This window comes from Lepisma saccharinum, chromosome 10, assembly GCF_977018435.1.
Source record: "Lepisma saccharinum chromosome 10, izLepSacc3.1, whole genome shotgun sequence".
Classification (NCBI taxonomy): Eukaryota; Metazoa; Arthropoda; class Insecta; order Zygentoma; family Lepismatidae; genus Lepisma; species Lepisma saccharinum.
This window is the reverse complement of record NC_139238.1, coordinates 82,084,629-82,111,073: the sequence shown is the minus strand read 5'-3', so window position 1 is coordinate 82,111,073 and position 26,445 is coordinate 82,084,629. Positions and strand designations below refer to the sequence as shown.

At 36.0% G+C, this 26,445-nt stretch overlaps 1 protein-coding gene across 1 annotated transcript in view; it reads right to left on the bottom strand.

The window, feature by feature from the left end:
* The window catches only part of LOC145994405 (ATP-binding cassette sub-family C member 4-like), a 123,802-nt gene that overhangs the window by 27,967 nt on the left and 69,390 nt on the right, over nucleotides 1-26,445 (bottom strand). Inside the window, exons 13-17 of the mRNA XM_083130528.1 lie at nucleotides 12,362-12,570; nucleotides 9,426-9,646; nucleotides 5,463-5,542; nucleotides 3,313-3,463; nucleotides 45-151 (exon numbers count right to left, since the gene is read on the bottom strand). Coding sequence (XP_082986654.1) covers nucleotides 45-151; nucleotides 3,313-3,463; nucleotides 5,463-5,542; nucleotides 9,426-9,646; nucleotides 12,362-12,570 — 768 coding nt within the window. The remainder of the gene's footprint in view (nucleotides 1-44; nucleotides 152-3,312; nucleotides 3,464-5,462; nucleotides 5,543-9,425; nucleotides 9,647-12,361; nucleotides 12,571-26,445) is intronic.

Here is a 26,445-nt window from a genome sequence, read left to right as displayed (position 1 = left end):
AAGAACAACAACAACAAAAAAAAAAACTCATTCTTAAAACGTACCTGAATCTCATCAAATTCGTAAGCTACTCTTTCTTGGCCTTGAAACGCTCGGATTGTTGTTAAACCTTGCAATGTGGCAGCAAGATGGGTGTACACAGGTCCACGAGCTGTAAAAATCACATTATTTTCACTTTACAATAACATGAAACACTAACTGCTAACTATATAGCATAGGAAGTGAATTTTTATTTATTTTACTCTAATTCCTTTTCAGCAAATCCCTCAAATAATTTAAATTTTCACACCAAAACTGCTAAGAGGCCAATGTTGAATGTTTGATCCACAATCTTACTTCCAAAGATTTTAGATGTGACTTCTAGTATGTTTGATCTTTCATCTAATCAGAGTCATCATCAGTCTGAAGTAGTTTAATTGCGATGTTAAATAACCAAAAATAGAAATAAAATACATGCATATCAATACTCATACTCTTGCTCATCACCTTTGAACATGAGATCAGAGTTGACCAATCAATTTTATTGGCCACAGAAGCAGCCATATAACTGGATTTTAACTAGAATTTTTGAAAATGTGAATCTGGTAACCAAACATATTTTTCTCGCTGAAAAAGCTTTCAACAGTATGCACCAGTGAAACAAAGTAAAATTCATGTGGATATTAATATGTCTGACAAATTTACAATTCATGATGGGTTAAAACAAGGAGATGCATTATCTCCATTGCTCTTTAATTTTGCCTTAGAATTGCTGTTAGGAAGGTAAAAGAAACTAACGAAGGACTAAAATTAAATGGTGTGACTCAGCTGTTAGCATATGCAGATGATCTAGCCTTACTGGGGGATGATGTAAATACAATTAAGAATAATGCTGAAATATGTTTCAAAGCAGCTAAAGAGATAGGTTTGGAAGTTTGCAAAGAGAAAACTAAATATATGTTTACAGGCCAAAACCAAGTGTTAGGTTATAATCAAAATATAATTATTGATAACAACTCATTTGAACCAGTTTCCAAATTCAAGTACGAGGCATATTTTTAAAGTAAGTACCATTTTGATATGTACAAAAAACAAATAAACTTTTTGTAACAATTTTATTGTTACATGAAAGACCACACTTTAATCTACTTTTCCACATAATTGCCACCAATATTAAGGCACTTATCATATTGAACAACAAGCTTTTGTATTCCATCATCATAGAAGTTTGCCGCCTGAGTTGACAGCCACTGCAACACGGCCGTTTTAAGGCTATCGTCGTCATAGTGGCGCTGACCTCCGAGATGCTTCTTCAGTTGCAGAAACACGTAGTAGTCACTGGGCAATAGATCGGCGCTGCATGGAGGATAATCAAATTGTTCCCAGCCAAATGATGCGATGAGATCTTGACAAGAAAAGTCAAGGCGTTACCTAAAGGTTTGCTTTTGTGCGCCTCAGTTAACATTTTTGGTACCCATCGTGAGCACAATTTTTGATAGTTTAAGCGTTCAGTAACAATTTCGTAGATAACACTTCTTGAAACTTCAGGGAACTCCTCTGATAACAAAGAAATCGTGAAGCATCTGTTCTCTTTCACTTTTTCGTTGACTTTCTGCACCAAATTGACAGTGATCACTGAGGGTCGCCCACTCCGTTCCTCGTCATGAACATTCTTTCGGCCATCTTTGAAAGCTCTTACCCATTTGCGTACCATTCCATCACTCATAATGTTTTGTCTGTACACTTCACAAATCTGACGGTGAATTTCAACTGCTTTCACGCCTTTAGCACTAAGAAAACGAATAACAGCGCGTATTTCATAGTCGGCGGAATCCTCAATCGGCGGAGGCATTTTAAATACGCAAAAGCAAATGTATACACGATCGATTGTTGCCGCAATGGCGTGTCTGTGGCTTGCCAACAGATGTAGGTACACAGTGTGCATGCACGGGACACCGACCGCAGTGCTGCAGGGGCAGAATTTCAAAACTGTACTTACTTTAAAAATACGCCTCGTACTTAGGAGTAATACTAACAAATGAAAATGATATTAACGAGGAAATTAAAAGCAGACTTAATTTAGGAAATGCATGTTACTTTTCTCTTCTTAAACTTTTGTCTTCTTGTTTAACATCTAAGAAACTAAAAGTTAAAATATACAAAATAGTAATTTTGCCTGTATTATTATATGGATGCGAAACTTGATCCCTTACATTGAAAGAGGAACATAAATTGAGAGTATTTGAAAATAAGATCCTTAGGAAAATATTTGGACCTAAAAGGGATGAGGAGACAGGTGAGTGGAGAAGGTTACATAATTTAGAAGTACATAATTTGTATTCATGTCCAGATATTATTAGAACAATTAAATCAAGAAGACTTAGGTGGGCAGGCCATGTGGCATGAATGGGAGAGGAAAGAGGAATTTACAGGATTCTTGTTGGGAAACCTGATGGTAAAAGACCAGTAGGTAGACCAAGACGAAGATTGAGGGATAATGTTGAGATGGACCTGAATGAAATTGGTAGGGATGGAAAAGAGTATATAGATCTTGCTCAGGATAGGGACAGATGGAAGGCCTGTGTTGCTGCAGCCATGAACCTTCGGGTTCAAGAAGGCTAGAGAGTTAGAAAAAGCTTTCAAATACATTATCTGATTTCTTATTCAACATGATAGTTAAATATTGTATTGTTATTTACTTGTATTTTTGATACTTAGTATTGAATTTCTGTCACTTTTGGGTAACGGTGATATTGAGGATGAGTGATGATAAAATGAAGGAACCCTCAGAAAGAACACCCATTTTCAGGCCTGGACTTAATCAAGTGAACTTGAAGGAGAGATGTGCTTTGCCATCAAAATGGCATAATTTAAATATTAAAATGCATAAAAGCAGTGGCGGCGATTGGGTTCCAAAACTAGGGAGGCAAGGTGCCATAACTGGAGGGGCAAAGTCAGTTTTCTTTCCCTTGTAGATAAGGTTTAACATAGTGCCAGGGTAAAAGTGGCCAAAAGTAGGAGGGCAACTGCACCCCTCACTCCCCCTAATCGCCGCCACTGCATAAAAGCTATAAATACAATATATTTTTGAAAAATAAAAATCGTTTACTTATGTGATGCGAGTATATTTGTAAATTGACGCGGCATGAAGTACTGATGATGCCAAGAAAAAGCCTGAAGAAGGAGGCAGTATGACCCCCAAAACGTCACATTTATAAACGGAATATACTCACATCACATAAGTAAACAATTTTTATTTTTTAAAAATACATGTTGTTTCCAAAAGTGAGTAATTCGCACAAATGCAAATATGAATAAACTATAAATACTCACTAATCAGTTCCAACCTCTTGAAGCTCTTTGTGCAGTCCATGAACGCGGCAGTAAGGAACAAAAATGCTATGATGCAAATACCCAACGGAGCAAGCAGAACCCAACTCACAAGGCCTATCACTATCACCACCCCTATGCCTTGCAGCATTGTCTGTGGAGAATGAGAACATCAACAGCCAATAAAATCATGTAGCACATTATAATTATCTCTATTGTAATGACAACTCTTCAGACAATCATTATGGCAGTGACAGCCCATATCACTTTGAATCAATACCTGTAGTAATGCTGGTACTCTTACCGACTGCCACCTATACAGATATAGATGCTTGAAAAATGTAACAATTAAAAGTGATTCAAAATATTGATTAATGTTGGTGAGTATTTCACTCCTCTTATATGCATATTTTTATGAAAGCTTTTTTCTTCTAAATATTCAAGAATTACATCAGAATAACCTGATCACATGAAAACAATGGAATCAAGTACCCAATTTAAGAGGGAATTAACAAAATCCTTATTACAACATTGTTTTTATTCAATAAATGAATTCCTAAATTTATAAATATTTATAATTACATAAATTGTCAACAAAGAGAGTTTGATTGTACAGAAAATGTAATTATACTATTTATATTATCATATACGAATTATTCACTATATACTATTATTGTGTCTAAATGATCATTAATTGGTTCATTATATATTTTGCATTCTTCCCCTTTCTTCCATGTTGTATAAGTTACATATTTACTTTTACATTTTATTTTTACACTAAAAATTTTCTTCACTTATTATTGTGCTCGCCTTAAATATTGTATATAATTTCATTTCCATAGTGTATTCTTTCTTTATTTGGATTTCCTTCATGTAGAAGTTCTTCAAATCATTACTGTAATTCTGGTATAAAATTGTATTAATATTTAATTACTGTATGTATTGTTATATGACAATTTCCATACCTATGGACATGTGTCAATGGAAATAAAGAATTTATTTATTTAATTTATTTATTAACATAAATTGCGATGTCATGCTCCCAACACAATAATCAACAATTGGATGTGTTAGCTCAGTTAGAACATTCAATATTGAATACAGTAAGGAATCTTGAATAACACGGAAACATATCTGAACATGCGTTTCTCAAACTGCAAAAACCACCTGCTATTTCTATAAAAAGTTAGGTACAAAGGTAGCTTCTACTCCTAAGTAAGGTAACACATGGTTATAAAAATCTGAGGTACAAATTTTCAGGCACATGTCTGTGTTATTCAACATTTTTTATTATTAGGGTTTAAATGTTGATGAAAAATCATATCTTTCCTGGGTCTTGAAGACAATGCTAAATCTGATAGTAGTCCATTTCCCTTCAATTAGAACCAGAAAATGTTTTTATTTTTCATTTGTGACCTTTTTGGATTTCAGATCATTTTCCAGTATATTTTGCCATATTTGTTGCATTTTTAAAATCATTTTTGAGGTTTCGTATATGCTCCTCCCCTCTCCCCCTGTTTTGTGAATTTTAAATGCATTTACTAGCAGAGCTTTCATATTTAAATTTTTTAACATGGTTGTTTTAACAAGTACGCCATTAATCAAAAATATGGTCAATCCAAAAGTACAATATTATTTGTAACTGAAATCTTTGACAGTGGATTAAATAATTAATTGTGGTAAAATTATTTTTTTCTTCAGTAAACTTAAAATACTTTGGGTGAAGCCTACTTTGAGGTTCTCTTGCTGGCCACATTTTACTGCTTTAATCTGTGCTTTTAAAGTAAAATTAATTACAACATAAAAAAATTACAATGTTATGCACTTGAAACACAACTGTACACGTACAATGATGATTGACTACTGTATTCCTACTCTGAAAGGAAGTGAATGACTTATACAGAAAAACCTTGCGGTGTATTTTACGTAACGGTGAAGTAAAAATAAAGAAAACTACATTAGCATATAATTTCATTTTATTTAGTACTTTATTTGACCCTTCCATGACTCATTCTTCTCTTCCATCCCTGAGAAGGGTTCGAGGTGGTCTTAAAATTTGGAAGACAAAACAAGGAACGTATTTAGTTTCTAATATGTTAACAACATGTGCAGTGAAATATCACGTTTTAAAAAATCATACTATATAAGCGTACCTGAAAAGCATCCATCATAACAACAATGAGAATGGCATCTATGCCACCTAGATCTGTAGAAAATCTGTTCAATATTTGACCTAGAAAAGAATAAAGATTGTTGTAAGTTTCTCTGAGGCACTGGAAGTAATCAAGCAAGGCAAAGTAAAGGCCATATAATGCAGGGGCATACCAGGCCCACTACATTAAGGCAGGGTGCAAAATCGCTGCAGATTGGTGGGGGGAAGAGCAGATACATACGCACAAACACTCACTCACTCACTCACTCTCACACACACTCACTCTCTCACTCACTCATTCACTCTCTCTCATGTGTGTGTGTGTGTGTGTGTCAATTATTAAATAATCAAATTATTTTATAAACATACAATATATTATATTGACTGTCCATTTAAAATCAGATTGCAAATTTTAGATTATAATATGCTACCAATGCAATGAACAATGCTTTGAGTGACTAAGGAACAAAAATTAAGAGACATTAAGAAGATAATTGTTTCCTGTATAAAATTCACATCTAAATTCTATTATGTGATTTATTAATATATTTATATACAATACTTTGTGGTAGCTGACAAAAGGCAATGAGAAAATGGAGAAGAAATAACAAGTCAGACTAATTTCTGTGTTTCAGGAATTGCTGGGTTCAGAAGTGCCTTAGACATGAGGCTCTTTGCTGTCCATTCTTTATGTATTTTCGATATTATTCCAGTACAATATATTCGACACCCAAACTAATTGTTTATGTTTGTTGTTACAACCAAATCTCTCACCCCCGGAAAAGTTTGGTGGGGGGAAATTTCAGGACAAGGTTGTTGGTGAGGGAATACCTCCCTGTCCCCCCCAGGATTTTGCACCCTGCATTAAGGTAGTCTCTATAAAAATTACTTCATATTCTAATTCAAGATGGCCATGCAATAATGAAGCTCTTTTAGCAGGCTTTGACTTGAAGCACAATTGCTTGGATACGATACGTAAATGAAAGTATTAAGTATATAAATTATACTGGCAAGCTGAACAAGTGAACGCAAATGTCTCGGATCATTTGTTGTTGTATGCTTCCATGTTCCACACATTCCGTTCATTAGAAAATAATAAGCTTGGTCAGAAAATAATTTACTCAGATAACCAATGTTTTTATATATATTGCTGAATCCTTCCTCTTTATTTACGTAAAAATTTCAAATTTGGAAGGACTCCTTAAACATATAATATCACGTTTCTCACTGAAAGTGCGACAACCAAATGATGTCCTCAACAGATCTTCAATTGCGCACACAGTTTCTGCCATACCAGCACAATATACTTCACACACAGAGAAAAATACGTAAAACAACACATGGTATCATGTAATACTATGGCCAGGTTGCGGTGCATATCTATGTGTACAACACATTCAATGGCAACACACAGTGAACCACAATGCATGCACCGGCTCACCAATGCAACTATGTGAAGCATACTCTTACGCTCACTGCAGGGTCAGGAGGTGGCACATTCAGTAAACCTTCTACTCACTGTGGGGGGGGGGGGGGGCAGCCAGATGCAGGCTGCTGTGCTGCGCTGTCCAGGCATGTGAGCCTTGTGAGCCTTTATGGAACAAGAAGAGGCAAGGATGGAAATGTTTTATTCGCATCACTCGGGCATGTTACTATACAGTATATACTTATTGTTACTTTAGTTGGAAAGGTGCAGCAGACCTAGTTTACCCAGAATGCATGCCACTGCCATATTGAAAACAAAGTTTTTTGAATTATCAAATAGACAAATGTCCACAAAGTTAAACAACTGCATTGGCATAAAGCCTAAAATTTTTCAAGTGTATTAGAGATGAACAGATACCACTCTGTGATATGGTTTCCAGATATAAGTATCAATATAGCAAAACCATTCTGAAGAAATGACAAACTAGGAACATAGTTCAACAAACTATGTAGCACAATTCAAATGTTTTTCTTCCACTCCCATTGGATATGATGAAGCAAAGAAGAAGTTTGTGAAACATTAGTGGTATAAATAATCAATGTGCTTATATAGTGAATAATAATATTTTTTTTTATGGAAAAGGCAACCTAAGTAACCGCAACTGCAGTTTTTACGGAGATCACATGCATCACTTCGGCAAATAATGACACTGCCATCTGATTCCTAATCTCCTAATAATATCATAGCAGTCAGATTAAATCTGGTTTAGTGGGAAAGGTTGACTTTCCGTTGGTTGCCAAATTCAAGTTGGTCTAACGTTTGGCCAAGAGACGTTGCCAATGCCCTACCATGGAAAAGTGAGTCAAAATCAGTTTCAAAATTTACTTTCAGCGCATAATGGAAATATAATATTTTGTTAATGAAAGTAGAAGCTATTCGTAACTTTCAGTCACTCACCAGTCCATTGTCAGACACCATGGATGAAATATATTCCTGTGCTGGGAATTGCTTATTGTTTCTCTGTTTAGCTGTAGCAGTAAAATAACATTCTTACAGGTATTCTTGTGAAGGTGGTTCAAGATCCATGTATGTAAAATAAACAATGACCGAAAGTGTTTTGTAATACTATGTAAAGGTACCTTGAAAACAGTGATACCATATGAATGAGAAAAAAGGTGTGTATTTTTCTTTATTTTACACAAGTAATTCATACTAGAGTTTATAGTTGAATCACAATAGATTATACGAGGTGAAGTCAAAAATTATCTACACTTTTGCCACAACTTTCCTCAGGTTGGCCACACTGTCTTCAGTGCTTGGGTGCTATAAGGTCGTACTTTTGTGGTCATGTGGCCAAGGTTTGATCTTAATTGCTCCATTTCTCTTTATTTTGTTACAGATTTAACATGGCTGTTCCACTGGCAGTGTGCACCAAGAAAGAACACCAAACAGTGATCTAATCAGTGATCAGAGATCTCTGGTCTGAAGGTGTGTCAGGGTCTGAAATTCACCACAGGTTTTCAGTACATCTGATGATGTCAGAATAATCTCTTTGGATGATGGGTGGCCATCGGTTCATCAGAATCATCTCTCAAGCTTATTGAATCTTCCCATCAGTGGTGGAGTTTGATGGGCATTATACTTCCGCTTCATGTTTCATGCTTGTCCAGTCATTTTTAAACCTCTCGATCAACTTATACACAATTCTAGGTGGTAAAGCGCTGTCCCTGTATTGTACTGAAAGGCTGTTATGAATTTCAACCCCTGACTCATCTTCAGACCAGAGAAATCAGATTACTGATCGTTGCTTTTCCTTGGCGCACATTGCCAGTGGAGCGGCCATGTTTAATGTGTAATAAAAGAAAGAAAAATTGAGCGATTAAGATCAAACGTAGGCCACATGACCACAAGAGTACAACCTTATAGCACCCAAGTGCTGAAGGCAGTGTGGCCAACCAGAGAAAAGTTGTGACAAAAGTGTAGATAATTTTTGACTTACCCTTGTATATATCAGAACACAAACCTATCAATAGTTTAGTTTTCAGTAAAAACCACATGTCAGGCCATTGCAAACACCACACTATGGCCCAATGTAAATTAGGCCAATATTGGAACCATGGCCAAAATTACCATTGCCCAATGATATGTTCTTATGTTTGGCCAACCATTTTCAGTGTGATTGGTCCAACCACTTTTTGGTTACTTGGGAAGAGACAGTTTCTTGTGTCAAATAATTATGTGTTTCATACAAGGCAAAACTATAAATTTTTAGAAAGATATCTTTTTACAAACAGAAAAGAAAAAGCGTGCTTTCTAGAGAAATGTTAATACAAAAATTGTGTATTCATGCTGTAAACTACAAGAGAAATAACTCTACAATGCAAGCAATACGTACACAGAAGAAAAATTAGGTAAATATTAATGCTTCCTTTAAGTTTTATTTCTCCTACTTGAACTTAATATAATATATATATTTATATATATATTTGTGACAATATGATGGAGTATTAAACATTTTGACACAAACTATTTACCCACCTGAAGGTGTATTGTCGAGGAAATTAAGAGTTGCCTGTACAACAATATCTACTAGTTTATTGTGCAGCTTTATACAAGCACTCATGCAAAGAGCAGAGAAAGCAAAGGCCCTCAGCAAACAAGCAATGACTAGCAAGACAGCTAGGCCAATGTAGATGTACACGTTTGTTTTTCTATCAAATGTCTTCTTGCTTTTATAATTTGCTTCTTCATCATTTGTCCTACAGAAGAGAGACATGCGATCAGAAACCAATTATGGACTCAATCATCAGCATTCATACACAATTATGAATTACAATTTGTAAGAATACAGTGGAGTCTCGATTTTACGTTGTTGAATTTTACATTTTTCCACTTTATATATTCAATCTTCATGGTCCCAAATGAGCAACAAAAAAATTTCTCCACCTTTTACTTTTCCCATAATTTTAAGCTTCATTTTGCCTTATCTCCAGAAAACGCACACAAATCAAGGTTCCATGTACATAGATATGTAGCCGACCTCCATTGTAAAGTGATTAGCACAGTGAGCTATGATGCCGGCCCCAGGTTTGAATCCTGGTCTGCACATGGGTATTATTTGTGAGTGTCCCTTCATTAATTTCACCATATAATTACTCATCCTGATCCTTGCAATTAGCCAAAAGTGGCAGAAAAGCAAAGTAAAATAAACCAGACCAAACAATCACAGATATGTTGTTATTAATTTTTACTGTTAACAATCACATGCTTTTCATTGATTTGACTTATTTTACTTCACTTTTCTGCCACTTTTGGCTAATCACGAAGATGAGGATGAGTATTGAAATTGATGAAGGGACACTCACAAAGAACACCCATGCCAGAATTCGAACCTAGGATTGCTGGTGTCATAGTATGCTGTGCTAACCAGTCTGGTATGAAGGTCGGCAACCATCACATGCAAATATTTAATTTAGCAATACAGATAACTATAGTGAAACATTCTGATATAAAATAGAAATAGAGGTACCTGAATGACATTTATTTCTACTGTAAAAATATACGAGGCACATCCAGAAACTAAGAACCCATTGTGTATTGCAGCTACACAGACAAATGTGCAGTCATTATCCTGGCGTCATTTAAAACATATGTGGAACTTACATGAAATTTGGTCATTTGTCTATGTTTGTTTACAATGCTCCTGCTAGGACTCGTAGTGATAGTAGTAGTAGAATTGCACTTATAATTACTGATCATACGAATAAAGGTACTCGTTCTATAGATATTCCTATAGTTCGCATATTAATTACTGTTGTAATGAAGTTTACTGCCCCTAAGATGGAGGGAACTCCTGCTAAGTGTAATGAAATGATTGATAAGTTTACAGAGGATCCAGTACATGCAATTCCTGTGGATAATGGGGGATATACTGTCCCGCCTGTTCCTGCACCACTTTCTACAACTCTTCCTGATAATACAAGGGTCATTCAAGGTTGACCAAGACTTTTATTTCTAGACTGGAAATATACATACATAGAAGCACCAAACTATGTCAGTTTCTCAAAGTATTCCTCCTGAACATCCAGATACCGTTGCCATCTTTGTGGAAGTTCCGTGAAGCCTTTGGTGTAGAAAGAAGTAGGTTGGTGTTGCAACCACTGCAGGACAGCGTTCTTGAATTCCTCATCTGTCTGGAAGTGCATCCTGCCCAAATGCTCTTTAACAGCCCCAAACAAGTGGAAATCACTGGGGGCTAAGTCTGGACTGTAAAGACTGTGTGGTAAAACCTCCCAGTGCCCGTTGGCCAGTGTTGTTTGAGTCAAATGGGCCGTGTGTCACCTGGCATTGTCATGGAGAAGAATGACATGTTTCGACAACATTCCAGGTCATTTCTTCCGAACGGCCCCACGTACAGCACAGTGAAGCAGTGTTGAGTAATACTTGGCATTAATTGTGGCACCCTTCTCCAAAAAATCCACATGGATAACACCTTTCATGTCCCAGAAGACAGTTCCCAAAATCTTACTGGCAGACTTGTCCATGTGGTTCATTTGCTACAAACTCAAGCCCTTCACTGAACTGTTGACACCATTCGTACACTCTTGCCTGTGACAGTGTTTGTTCACCATAGTGTGCTTGCAGTCTACGCCAAATTTCAGCAGGTTTCGCCTTCTCCTTCACGAGAAATTTCATTATAAACCACTGTTCCACAGCAACAGATACACTACTTGCTGCCATCTTTGTTTACACTACTGTGCAAGTACCAAATGCATCACAAAGGATCATGGTTACTCACAAGGAATCATGGTCTGTCCTGCTGAAGTAATGCACCGCTACATTGATTGATTCATTAATATTTTACGCATGAAAGTCTTGGTCAACCTTGAAAGACCCTTGTAGAAGAGTTAGTGATTGGGGTAGTAGTCAAAATCTTATATGTGAAAATTGACAATACCACTAGCTGTGAGGTGTGGTGGGTGATAATATTCATAAAACTTTGATTTAAGTCCACTTTATACTCAGGTAGGTTCATTGGGAGAAAAACAGTGTGTTCTGCTGCAAACAGCTGGTAGCTGCAGTTGCATTGCTCCCTTCATGCAATGCCTTTCCCTCTTGTGTGTTCATTGGTCAAGCATTGGACAGTGGATTTGGTTTCGTTCATTTGCTACACAGACTCGTGTGACAGCAGAGAGTTTAAAGTGTGATCCAATCCACTGTGCAATGCACCTCAACCAGGGGCAGAAACTAGGACATCTTGATTACAATTCTTGATTATCCAGTATTGTTATCCTAATGTCACCTGCTGTACTGGGGTAATATAAGTATCATTAACTATGAGAACTAATGCAAAAGGAGCCTTCCCGATGGCATAGTGGTGAAGACGTCACCTTCTGATCAATACCTGGTGAAGGCACATTGCACAGTGGTTTGGATCAATTTCACACACATGGTAAACAATATTAAGAACGTACCACAGTGCAATCCAATACACTGTTCCCGATAATAAGACCTGTGAAATCACATGCAACAGCACCACAATCCACACCACAAAACATGAAGCTCCCGTCTTAAAAAACTTGCAATACAAGCCGAGCTTTGACTTTCCTCTGGCGCCTAGTTTAATGTCCTCGAGGATGTCTGGTAGGTCACTTGAGTCTTCACCCTCTAGCAGCTGCACATACTGTAAAGAAAGGAGTTATTGTACTACAAGAAACAAGTAAATAAATACAGTGGAACTTCTATTTTACGTTTCTAGGAGACCAAGGTGATAACACTTAAAATGTGTGAAAAATTAAAATCAGGGAAATATTTTTAATATTTTGATATGTTGGGACAATGAAGATCTAATGTAGGTAGAGGGAAATTTTTAAAAATGGGGAATGTAAAGTCGGGGCTCCATTGTAATGCTAAATACCGGGTGTTTCAATAAATTTTATATCATTTTGTAATCTAATAACGTTACCAATTGTCATGCAAATGATTTGAAAATTTAACATTGTGTGAAGAAACATGTCAAAAGTCAATGTGTAATGTGGTATGTTTTTCTCTTTACAGGTACAGACATGCTTATTCATTGGAAAAGAAAAGGCATTTTGTGCGCTAGATTATGCTTGAACACAGTCAAACAAGACTTAACGCAGTGACGTGAGACGGCTCCACCAATGAACATGAGAGAGAACGGGATTACATCGAGGTGGGGGTGGAGCAACTGCATTTATCAGCCTTCGCAGCAGAGCATACTGCTTCACTCTGCCCACTTGACGTGCACTGTGTCACAGGCGGTGCACATATTGAACACTTGTGAACAATCATTTTTGACATCCACATACCTTTGAATTTCTTATTCAAATTTTTATGCATAAATCTTATTGAGTTGAGCATTACACCTGTTAGTTTCCTTTACCTTGACTATGTACTTGTAGTTACTGACATATTTACATCTGTAATGATATCAAATTTTTTTGGAAGAGACTGTATTCTAACACTTTTATTTCTATCTAATATATAAAAAAGGATACACATATCACTTGCAATCTGGAAATAATACTGTGGGGTCAGACACCCCTGGCACCCCTAGAGGTGGGGGTGGTAAGGGGTGACATGTAAAAATAATTGAAAACGACCGATATTAGTGTGGAATCCATAGTTTTTGGTGTTGCTAAGATGAATAGTGACACTACAAATGCTGTTCAACTCCAAGTTCATTACCTATCGGCATGAGGGGTGAGAGGGGGTGAAAAATAAAATGTCAAAAATGACCTACATTAGTGTCAAATCCACAGCTTTTGGAGTCGCTAAGCTAATTGGCGACATTCACGATGAATTTTTGAGAGAGAGAGAGAGAGAGAGAGAGAGAGAGAGAGACAGGGAGACAGAGAGAGAGACAGGGAGGGAGAGAGAGAGAGAGAGAGACAGACAGTAGTGTAATTGATGATACTGCTGGCGCGAGAAAGTATGAACCCCCCTCAGGCAGATTTGGCTAGACTTAAAACAAGCTCAGCATGCCCATATGAGCTTTTTGCTCAAGTGTGGAACCCTGTCTAATCCAAGATTTTTGTAAAAATTCCCTCGGGAATTTCCTGTGAAAGTATGACCCCCCTCAGATTGATTTGCCTACACTTACAAAAGCTGCATCTGTGAGATTGTTGTCCATAAGCTTGTTAAAAATAAGCCCCTCTTGATATTGTTTTTGGCTACACTTAAAACTAGACCAAACGTATTAACACACTAACACCCACCCACACACCCACACCCACTCACACACACCCACACACACACACACACACACACACACACACACACACACACACACACACACCCACACACACACACACACACACCCACACAAGTAGTGTAATTGATGATACTACTGGTGCACTTATAGCGTAGAAAAGAAGAGGTCATTTGATTAAACAGCCCGATTTGCCCACACTTAAAATTATGCCAAGATGCCCTTATTCCCCAGTTCTTCAAGTGTGATATGCTCTTAATTCTAAGAATTTTGAATCCTAGTGTAGAAAAGAAGAGTTCATATGCCCCGATTTGCCCACACTTAAAATTATGTTAAGAGGGGGCATATAGCCCAATCGGCCATGTGTGTACATATTTAAATCCCAAGAATCTTGAATTCTAGTGTAGAAAAGAAGAACTCCCCTCAGACAGATTTGCCCATGTGTGTAAAAGCTACATCTCTCAGTTTGTTGTCCATAAACTTGTCAAAAATATGCCCCCCTTGATATTGTTTTGACTACACTTAAAACTAAGGCAAAATGCCACACACACACACACACACACACCTACCCCCCCCCCCCACACACACACACTAAATATACAAAACACACTGCTGAACCCAACTGATATTTTTTTATTAAGCATAGAATTTTGATTTGAACCCCAAGAAATTTTATATAATAAACCAACAACAAAAATGCATAAATAAAAATATTGTAATCAATGCAATAAGAATATATCCAGCCCCAATTGGGTTAAGCACCAAAAGAATTGTAATCCAGATAAAAGCAGAATTCTCACAAAAATATGCCCAAAATGCCATAGAAAATATAACATGAAATATTTCTCTTATACTTGTTCTGCACAGTCATCAACATTTCCAAACAAAATTGATTGGAAATATTTGTGTGATTGCCCTGTATAACTTAGATTGCAAGGCCATATTTTGTAATTTTCTAGACCAGGAGCTAGACCCTGTGCACCAGAAATAGGCCATAAAATGCCTCTCCACAAATGATGTGAGCATCATGGAGCACACAATATATTTTTCAATTTTGAGAATCTCAATTTAAATTCAGGAACAAGAGATTTGGATTTGATGTATCTGGAATTATCCCTTCTTTCAAAAAATGTTTGCATCTTGAATCAACCTGCAAACAATATTACATGTTAGGCTGGGCTATCTCAACAGCAGAGGCATGCAGCTTAGTGGTTTCCCGCACTCACACTCTGTAAATACATTCCATGATTTTATTATCCTATTAAAGCACCCAATGCTGCAATTTTTAAATTTTTGCTGAAGAAGATACATGATTATCTCAGTCATGTTCAACATCTGAGAATTGTATGCATCAAAATATTGCAGGTGATGATTGAAATCTGCACCACTATACAACATCCCACTATCTGTTGTAACAAATTCTGCCTTTTGGAACCTATCCAGATGCATCATCAAAAATCTAAAATGTTTCCAGTTTGAGCTCTGATTGGGAAGAATCTCAAAATCATAGAATCTCCCCACACTTGCATGATTTGAAAACCATCCTCCATAATAGGAAAAATCAATATAATAATAAAAAAAACAACAAACTGTCCCACAATTCTCCTTCAAGAATTATACTTGTGGCACTCAAAATCAGAGATGTATTTCAAGTTTAGATAATTGAATTTTTGTGTGCTGTGCAGTGCCCAGTGGAACTCTGTTTCATTATTGATTGAAAATAAATCATACTCTGAGAGTGTTGAGAATCTAATTTTGAAATCAGGAAGAAGAGATTCAGATCTAATATATTTTGCAACATCTCTTCTGTCAAAAAATGACATGAGCATTGATCCTATTGTGCACCTACACAATTGTGGAGAGCAATCATGTAGATATAAACAGAAATTGTACATGGCTCTGTGTACCTCCCGATCAGAATTTGAGGTTGAGATTTAAAGATTGCAAAAAATTGCAGTTTAAAGGTTCAAAATATCTCAAATCATGAAATTTTATCTTCAAACTCAGCAAATACAGAATAATCTCATTTGCATTTATGACCCCTGAGATATATTTTTCCCTTCTAACAAAATCCGCACCAGAAAACACCAAGCCTGTATCTGTGGTTACAAATTCAAAATCATCATAGGATTTCAAATAAGTATCATAATTTAAATGTTTCCAGTTCTCAGATATGTCAAATGGGATATGAAAACAATACATTGATTCAAAATATTTTGTTGTGAACCAATAATTTTTTCTGTAACAATCATAAAAACCTACAAACAGCCCAACAATTCTCCTGTGCAACAGATATATGTATTTTTCCTTCTTGCCCAACAATCCCAGATGTATGCATCCAAATTCATGGTCACTGTCAAGCACCCACCTAAATTCTGTCTCATTTCTAACTGCAAACACATCATATTCACATAAATCGGAAAATGCAAGCTTGAACCTTTCCAACAGTGATTCCGATTGTATATATTGTGACAAATTCCTTCTCTCAAAAAACATTGCAACAAGTGCTGTGTGTTATCCTTCTAAAACAATGACACATTCAAAAATGCAATGCTGTAATTTTTTAAGAGCATGCCCAACACTATGCTTAATAATATTGTTCCTTTGTTGCTGATAATCCCGATTTATTTCCAAATCACATTGCCCGGGATACATGTTTGCTGAACAATATTGCAAAATTGGAACTGTAGCAACTATGTATGTATTATTGGGAGCTTAGATAATTGTTCCCCACACCTGCATGTTTCATTCCAAGAGGTTTTGTCTAGGCACAGTGCAAGGCACTTACTGCTGCAATTTCTGAATTTTTGCCTCAGAAAATACAGAACAAGCTTATTCAGGCATTTGTGCTTTATATACCCAACAAGATCCGGGTGGAAATCATCTGCACTGAACAAGTGCCCATCATCTGTGGTCACAAATTCAATATTCCTATTAAACAGATTGGGATTGGAAATTATTCTGTTCAAAAATTTAAAATGCACCCAATTTAAGCTCTGATCAGCCATGAGCTCTAAATCGTAATCTTCATACCCACCACAACAATTGCTGTACCAACATTCATCAAACAATTTCAACCTGCAGAAATAATAATAGCTCCCAGTGTGGTGATGCACAAACAATCCACAAATTCTCTTAAACTTGTTGTACATAAATTTTTCAAACTTGCTTACATCCTTCAGTGACAAGTATTGAAAATTCTTGTCACTGTTAAGAACCCAGTGCATTTCAGTCTCATTCTGAACTGCAAACAAATTATACTCGGACAGGTTCAGGAACCTAAGCCTAAAATCTTGAACAAGTGATTCGGATTTTATGTATTTTGAAATTCCCCTTCTGTCAAAAAATTCTGCATTATGACAAGCTTAGTGGCAATGTGAACAATTCCCTGTCACATTGGCATGTATTTTGTATATTGTGCGCTTCAAGTGACAGGCATATGCATTCATGCTCACAATTTTTAAATTTTTGCCTAAACATATACATTAGAATCTCACTGAAATTTGTATATTTTGAAAATTTGTTCATGCCTGGCTTAAAATCTTCAAGTCGATACAAATTGCCCTCATCTGTGGTGACATATTCAATATGATTCAGGGGTAGAGGTACATAAATTCTGTTGGTGATATTATAGTGGATCCAGTTTAGACTCTGTGGCATAATTATGTCCATTCTGTACACAAAACAATTCTCATTGCAATTGTACCAGTAATCATCATTCATTGCAAATCCACAATGCCAATAATAATACTCTACAGAATAATGCACAAAAAATCCAACAATTCTTTTGCATGTATTGAACATGGATATTTCAAATCTTATTAGGGATTTCAGGGACAGGTAGTGAAAGGCAAAATCACTTGAAAGCACCCATTGCATTTCAGTTTCATTCCCAACAGAGAACAGGTCATGCTCGGACAGATTCAAGAACCTAAGCCTGAAATCCCCAATAAGTGATTGTGATTTGATGTATTTTGAAATTGCTCTTCTGTCAAAAAAATTCTGCATATTTAATAATTACACACTGGCATGAATATGCAAGGAACAGAATCATGAAAACCCATTACTCAATGCATTCCGATACAGCCTCATTGTTTATGATTGTTGCAAATTTTGAGATGAAACTGTTTTTATGTGATTCAAGGCCCATCAAAGATATTACACAGTGAACAATTACAGTGTCACTTGTTTCATCCAAAACAATATTGTATATGAGATGGGGTAATTTTTTCAATTTAATATATTCCAATCTGTCAAGTTGCATGAAGCACTCAACTGCAAGAACCCTCTCGGTGTTATTTTTTGCTGTTCTGAAAAGGAGGTAGCATGAAACAATGGCATTTACAGATTCTGAATTGTATATAATTTTTGTAGAGAAACAATCAACATAGTTGATAGACCTCATATAATTAGATTTTTCTGCTGAGGTCTTGGAATTTTTGATGAATGCATATCCTATATTCTCTATGTATTCATATGTGATGATATTATCAGGTGCTTTGTCCTGAAATTCTACAAAATATATTTTTGTTGTTCCTACAAGGGTCATAACATAAAAATCATCATAGTACCCAACCTCAGAGTATACATACCTGAGCAACTGATTGTATTTGTGGGTATTGAGCTTGAACAGATTGATCTTATTTTCAGGGGGGCTCACAATGTTGTCACAGAACCTGAGGATCCCATCACTGCTCAGGGATGTGCTTAGCTCAGGTCTGAAAATCTTGTTGACATAACATTTTGTGCCTTTATTTGAAATTTTAACAACAATTTTGAAATCTACAAGGCTTATCTCTGTGACATAATTCCCCAGGATGCTGACAAGTTGTTGATTTGTATTCAATGCATCTATGATGCTCACTTGCATAATTTGTGTGGGGACATATGGGTTCTCTTCAAAACAAACAGTTCTGTGATTAAAATTATCTGAAAAATCTCTTGCCTTTGTTTCATATATACTGTAGACAAGATACTGATTGTTTTTATATTTTACAATATAATCTTCAGACATCTTGCAAGTGGGGGCAACAGAATATCTATGGGTTATATTTATATCTAGGCTTTCACTATTCTGTACAGTCAATATGTTGGGAACAAAAAATTCATTCTATACCTTTATTCCTGTTTCTGCTCTATTTCTGCACTCCCTGCTGTCCCTGCTGTGTCTGTTGTTTCTGCTGTGTCTGAAAATATTTTTAATTTAAATAATTGTTTCCCACAATTGTTTCCCACAATTGCATCTTCTGCTAAGATTATTCCCACCTAGAATTTTTGCAATACAATCAGAATCACAATCTTTGAATTTTTGTCTTATAAAATACATTATAATCTCATTCAGGTATATATGTTTAGAGTACCACACAATAATTCTGCCATAATTATTGTACACAATTTTTTCAAACTTGCTTATATATTTAAGGCATAGGTAGTGAAAAGGCAATTCACTGTTAAGCACCCACTGCATCTCTGTTTCATTGCAAACTGCAAACAGGTCATACTCAGAGAATCCAGATAATCTGATTCTGATATTTTCCACCATTGTTCCTATATAAACGTTTCAACGTATGTTCAATGTCCTGATTGTGTGTGGTACTCTAAACATATATACCTGAATGAGATTATAATGTATTTTATAAGACAAAAATTCAAAGATTGTGATTCTGATTGTATTGCAAAAATTCTAGGTGGGAATAATCTTAGCAGAAGATGCAATTGTGGGAAACAATTGTGGGAAACAATTATTTAAATTAAAAATATTTTCAGACACAGCAGAAACAACAGACACAGCAGGGACAGCAGGGAGTGCAGAAATAGAGCAGAAACAGGAATAAAGGTATAGAATGAATTTTTTGTTCCCAACATATTGACTGTACAGAATAGTGAAAGCCTAGATATAAATATAACCCATAGATATTCTGTTGCCCCCACTTGCAAGATGTCTGAAGATTATATTGTAAAATATAAAAACAATCAGTATCTTGTCTACAGTATATATGAAACAAAGGCAAGAGATTTTTCAGATAATTTTAATCACAGAACTGTTTGTTTTGAAGAGAACCCATATGTCCCCACACAAATTATGCAAGTGAGCATCATAGATGCATTGAATACAAATCAACAACTTGTCAGCATCCTGGGGAATTATGTCACAGAGATAAGCCTTGTAGATTTCAAAATTGTTGTTAAAATTTCAAATAAAGGCACAAAATGTTATGTCAACAAGATTTTCAGACCTGAGCTAAGCACATCCCTGAGCAGTGATGGGATCCTCAGGTTCTGTGACAACATTGTGAGCCCCCCTGAAAATAAGATCAATCTGTTCAAGCTCAATACCCACAAATACAATCAGTTGCTCAGGTATGTATACTCTGAGGTTGGGTACTATGATGATTTTTATGTTATGACCCTTGTAGGAACAACAAAAATATATTTTGTAGAATTTCAGGACAAAGCACCTGATAATATCATCACATATGAATACATAGAGAATATAGGATATGCATTCATCAAAAATTCCAAGACCTCAGCAGAAAAATCTAATTATATGAGGTCTATCAACTATGTTGATTGTTTCTCTACAAAAATTATATACAATTCAGAATCTGTAAATGCCATTGTTTCATGCTACCTCCTTTTCAGAACAGCAAAAAATAACACCGAGAGGGTTCTTGCAGTTGAGTGCTTCATGCAACTTGACAGATTGGAATATATTAAATTGAAAAAATTACCCCATCTCATATACAATATTGTTTTGGATGAAACAAGTGACACTGTAATTGTTCACTGTGTAATATCTTTGATGGGCCTTGAATCACATAAAAACAGTTTCATCTCAAAATTTGCAACAATCATAAACAATGAGGCTGTATCGGAATGCATTGAGTAATGGGTTTTCATGATTCTGTTCCTTGCATATTCATGCCAGTGTGTAATTATTAAATATGCAGAATTTTTTGACAGAAGAGCAATTTCAAAATACATCAAATCACAATCACTTATTGGGGATTTCAGGCTTAGGTTCTTGAATCTGTCCGAGCATGACCTGTTCTCTGTTGGGAATGAAACTGAAATGCAATGGGTGCTTTCAAGTGATTTTGCCTTTCACTACCTGTCCCTGAAATCCCTAATAAGATTTGAAATATCCATGTTCAATACATGCAAAAGAATTGTTGGATTTTTTGTGCATTATTCTGTAGAGTATTATTATTGGCATTGTGGATTTGCAATGAATGATGATTACTGGTACAACAATTGCAATGAGAATTGTTTTGTGTACAGAATGGACATAATTATGCCACAGAGTCTAAACTGGATCCACTATAATATCACCAACAGAATTTATGTACCTCTACCCCTGAATCATATTGAATATGTCACCACAGATGAGGGCAATTTGTATCGACTTGAAGATTTTAAGCCAGGCATGAACAAATTTTCAAAATATACAAATTTCAGTGAGATTCTAATGTATATGTTTAGGCAAAAATTTAAAAATTGTGAGCATGAATGCATATGCCTGTCACTTGAAGCGCACAACATACAAAATACATGCCAATGTGACAGGGAATTGTTCACATTGCCACTAAGCTTGTCATAATGCAGAATTTTTTGACAGAAGGGGAATTTCAAAATACATAAAATCCGAATCACTTGTTCAAGATTTTAGGCTTAGGTTCCTGAACCTGTCCGAGTATAATTTGTTTGCAGTTCAGAATGAGACTGAAATGCACTGGGTTCTTAACAGTGACAAGAATTTTCAATACTTGTCACTGAAGGATGTAAGCAAGTTTGAAAAATTTATGTACAACAAGTTTAAGAGAATTTGTGGATTGTTTGTGCATCACCACACTGGGAGCTATTATTATTTCTGCAGGTTGAAATTGTTTGATGAATGTTGGTACAGCAATTGTTGTGGTGGGTATGAAGATTACGATTTAGAGCTCATGGCTGATCAGAGCTTAAATTGGGTGCATTTTAAATTTTTGAACAGAATAATTTCCAATCCCAATCTGTTTAATAGGAATATTGAATTTGTGACCACAGATGATGGGCACTTGTTCAGTGCAGATGATTTCCACCCGGATCTTGTTGGGTATATAAAGCACAAATGCCTGAATAAGCTTGTTCTGTATTTTCTGAGGCAAAAATTCAGAAATTGCAGCAGTAAGTGCCTTGCACTGTGCCTAGACAAAACCTCTTGGAATGAAACATGCAGGTGTGGGGAACAATTATCTAAGCTCCCAATAATACATACATAGTTGCTACAGTTCCAATTTTGCAATATTGTTCAGCAAACATGTATCCCGGGCAATGTGATTTGGAAATAAATCGGGATTATCAGCAACAAAGGAACAATATTATTAAGCATAGTGTTGGGCATGCTCTTAAAAAATTACAGCATTGCATTTTTGAATGTGTCATTGTTTTAGAAGGATAACACACAGCACTTGTTGCAATGTTTTTTGAGAGAAGGAATTTGTCACAATATATACAATCGGAATCACTGTTGGAAAGGTTCAAGCTTGCATTTTCCGATTTATGTGAATATGATGTGTTTGCAGTTAGAAATGAGACAGAATTTAGGTGGGTGCTTGACAGTGACCATGAATTTGGATGCATACATCTGGGATTGTTGGGCAAGAAGGAAAAATACATATATCTGTTGCACAGGAGAATTGTTGGGCTGTTTGTAGGTTTTTATGATTGTTACAGAAAAAATTATTGGTTCACAACAAAATATTTTGAATCAATGTATTGTTTTCATATCCCATTTGACATATCTGAGAACTGGAAACATTTAAATTATGATACTTATTTGAAATCCTATGATGATTTTGAATTTGTAACCACAGATACAGGCTTGGTGTTTTCTGGTGCGGATTTTGTTAGAAGGGAAAAATATATCTCAGGGGTCATAAATGCAAATGAGATTATTCTGTATTTGCTGAGTTTGAAGATAAAATTTCATGATTTGAGATATTTTGAACCTTTAAACTGCAATTTTTTGCAATCTTTAAATCTCAACCTCAAATTCTGATCGGGAGGTACACAGAGCCATGTACAATTTCTGTTTATATCTACATGATTGCTCTCCACAATTGTGTAGGTGCACAATAGGATCAATGCTCATGTCATTTTTTGACAGAAGAGATGTTGCAAAATATATTAGATCTGAATCTCTTCTTCCTGATTTCAAAATTAGATTCTCAACACTCTCAGAGTATGATTTATTTTCAATCAATAATGAAACAGAGTTCCACTGGGCACTGCACAGCACACAAAAATTCAATTATCTAAACTTGAAATACATCTCTGATTTTGAGTGCCACAAGTATAATTCTTGAAGGAGAATTGTGGGACAGTTTGTTGTTTTTTTTATTATTATATTGATTTTTCCTATTATGGAGGATGGTTTTCAAATCATGCAAGTGTGGGGAGATTCTATGATTTTGAGATTCTTCCCAATCAGAGCTCAAACTGGAAACATTTTAGATTTTTGATGATGCATCTGGATAGGTTCCAAAAGGCAGAATTTGTTACAACAGATAGTGGGATGTTGTATAGTGGTGCAGATTTCAATCATCACCTGCAATATTTTGATGCATACAATTCTCAGATGTTGAACATGACTGAGATAATCATGTATCTTCTTCAGCAAAAATTTAAAAATTGCAGCATTGGGTGCTTTAATAGGATAATAAAATCATGGAATGTATTTACAGAGTGTGAGTGCGGGAAACCACTAAGCTGCATGCCTCTGCTGTTGAGATAGCCCAGCCTAACATGTAATATTGTTTGCAGGTTGATTCAAGATGCAAACATTTTTTGAAAGAAGGGATAATTCCAGATACATCAAATCCAAATCTCTTGTTCCTGAATTTAAATTGAGATTCTCAAAATTGAAAAATATATTGTGTGCTCCATGATGCTCACATCATTTGTGGAGAGGCATTTTATGGCCTATTTCTGGTGCACAGGGTCTAGCTCCTGGTCTAGAAAATTACAAAATATGGCCTTGCAATCTAAGTTATACAGGGCAATCACACAAATATTTCCAATCAATTTTGTTTGGAAATGTTGATGACTGTGCAGAACAAGTATAAGAGAAATATTTCATGTTATATTTTCTATGGCATTTTGGGCATATTTTTGTGAGAATTCTGCTTTTATCTGGATTACAATTCTTTTGGTGCTTAACCCAATTGGGGCTGGATATATTCTTATTGCATTGATTACAATATTTTTATTTATGCATTTTTGTTGTTGGTTTATTATATAAAATTTCTTGGGGTTCAAATCAAAATTCTATGCTTAATAAAAAAATATCAGTTGGGTTCAGCAGTGTGTTTTGTATATTTAGTGTGTGTGTGTGGGGGGGGGGGTAGGTGTGTGTGTGTGTGTGTGTGTGGCATTTTGCCTTAGTTTTAAGTGTAGTCAAAACAATATCAAGGGGGGCATATTTTTGACAAGTTTATGGACAACAAACTGAGAGATGTAGCTTTTACACACATGGGCAAATCTGTCTGAGGGGAGTTCTTCTTTTCTACACTAGAATTCAAGATTCTTGGGATTTAAATATGTACACACATGGCCGATTGGGCTATATGCCCCCTCTTAACATAATTTTAAGTGTGGGCAAATCGGGGCATATGAACTCTTCTTTTCTACACTAGGATTCAAAATTCTTAGAATTAAGAGCATATCACACTTGAAGAATTGGGGAATAAGGGCATCTTGGCATAATTTTAAGTGTGGGCAAATCGGGCTGTTTAATCAAATGACCTCTTCTTTTCTATGCTATAAGTGCACCAGTAGTATCATCAATTACACTACTTGTGTGGGTGTGTGTGTGTGTGTGTGGGTGTGTGTGTGTGTGTGTGTGTGGGTGTGTGTGAGTGGGTGTGGGTGTGTGGGTGGGTGTGGGTGTGTTAATACGTTTGGTCTAGTTTTAAGTGTAGCCAAAAACAATATCAAGAGGGGCTTATTTTTAACAAGCTTATGGACAACAATCTCACAGATGCAGCTTTTGTAAGTGTAGGCAAATCAATCTGAGGGGGGTCATACTTTCACAGGAAATTCCCGAGGGAATTTTTACAAAAATCTTGGATTAGACAGGGTTCCACACTTGAGCAAAAAGCTCATATGGGCATGTTGAGCTTGTTTTAAGTCTAGCCAAATCTGCCTGAGGGGGGTTCATACTTTCTCGCGCCAGTAGTATCATCAATTACACTACTACAGACAGACAGACAGACAGACACTTGCTTTCTTGATCACGATCAGCAAGTCACAGGGGCAGTCTATTAAGTAATGCAGAGTGGATTTAAGATCTCCATGTTTCTCCCACGGACAACTTTAATAGAAGAATGGGATAAATAAATACCTGGACAGCACTGGGCAATCAGCTAGTTAATTCATAAAACTTAAAATTATTGAAAACAATGCACAAAATATAGCATCAGTTGAAGATTGTTATCGACTGATTGTATGTAAAATAGAAAAAGAAAGAGAGAGAGAGAGAGTGAGAGAAAGAAAGTTATGTAAAGAAAATTAAAGAAAGAAGGGAGAAAGAAAACAAGAAAAACATAGAATAAAGAGGCACAGAGAAAGTGGTAGAAAGATTGAAAGATGGATGGAGAGAAAGTGAGAGAAAAAGGAGAGGGAGGCAGAGAAAAATGGAGAGAAAGAAAGAAAAAGACGAGACAGACAAAGTGTGAGAAAGAAAGTGATAAAAAATGAAAGAAAGTAAGGGAAAGAAAGAAGAGGTAGGGGAAGGGAGATAAAGAAAAAAAGAAAATGGGGACAGAGAAAGTGAGATGAAGAAATAAAGAAAGTCAAGTTACAGGAAAAGAGAAAAGTAAGGGGAGAGAGAGAAAGTGGGATAAGGAAAAAGAAAGAAAACAAAGAACAGACAAAAAAGTGATAGAAAGTAGACATGGACATCCACAGGATTTCTTCCAGGAAGGTATTTTTTTCCAGGGGGGGCCAACGAAGACAAATTTTCCCCCAAAATAGTGTTGTTCCCTAAAAAACATTGCTTAAATTTGAATTTATGGTGTTCATGCAATAATTAACACAAATTATTGTGGCTAAAATGAAATTATATGTGTGAAATACATATTTTTTGGTTGACTTTCATTTTCCAGGGCGGGGGGCACAGCCCCCCTTGCCTCCCCCTTCCGGACGCCCATGAAAGTAGAGGAAGGGAGAGAGAGAGAGAGAGAGATAGAGGTTAAAAATTTTAAAATAACAATAACAGATTGTTAAATATATCAGCAATTTATTTTGATACACCGACATGCCTATATAAGCCAATTGCTTATT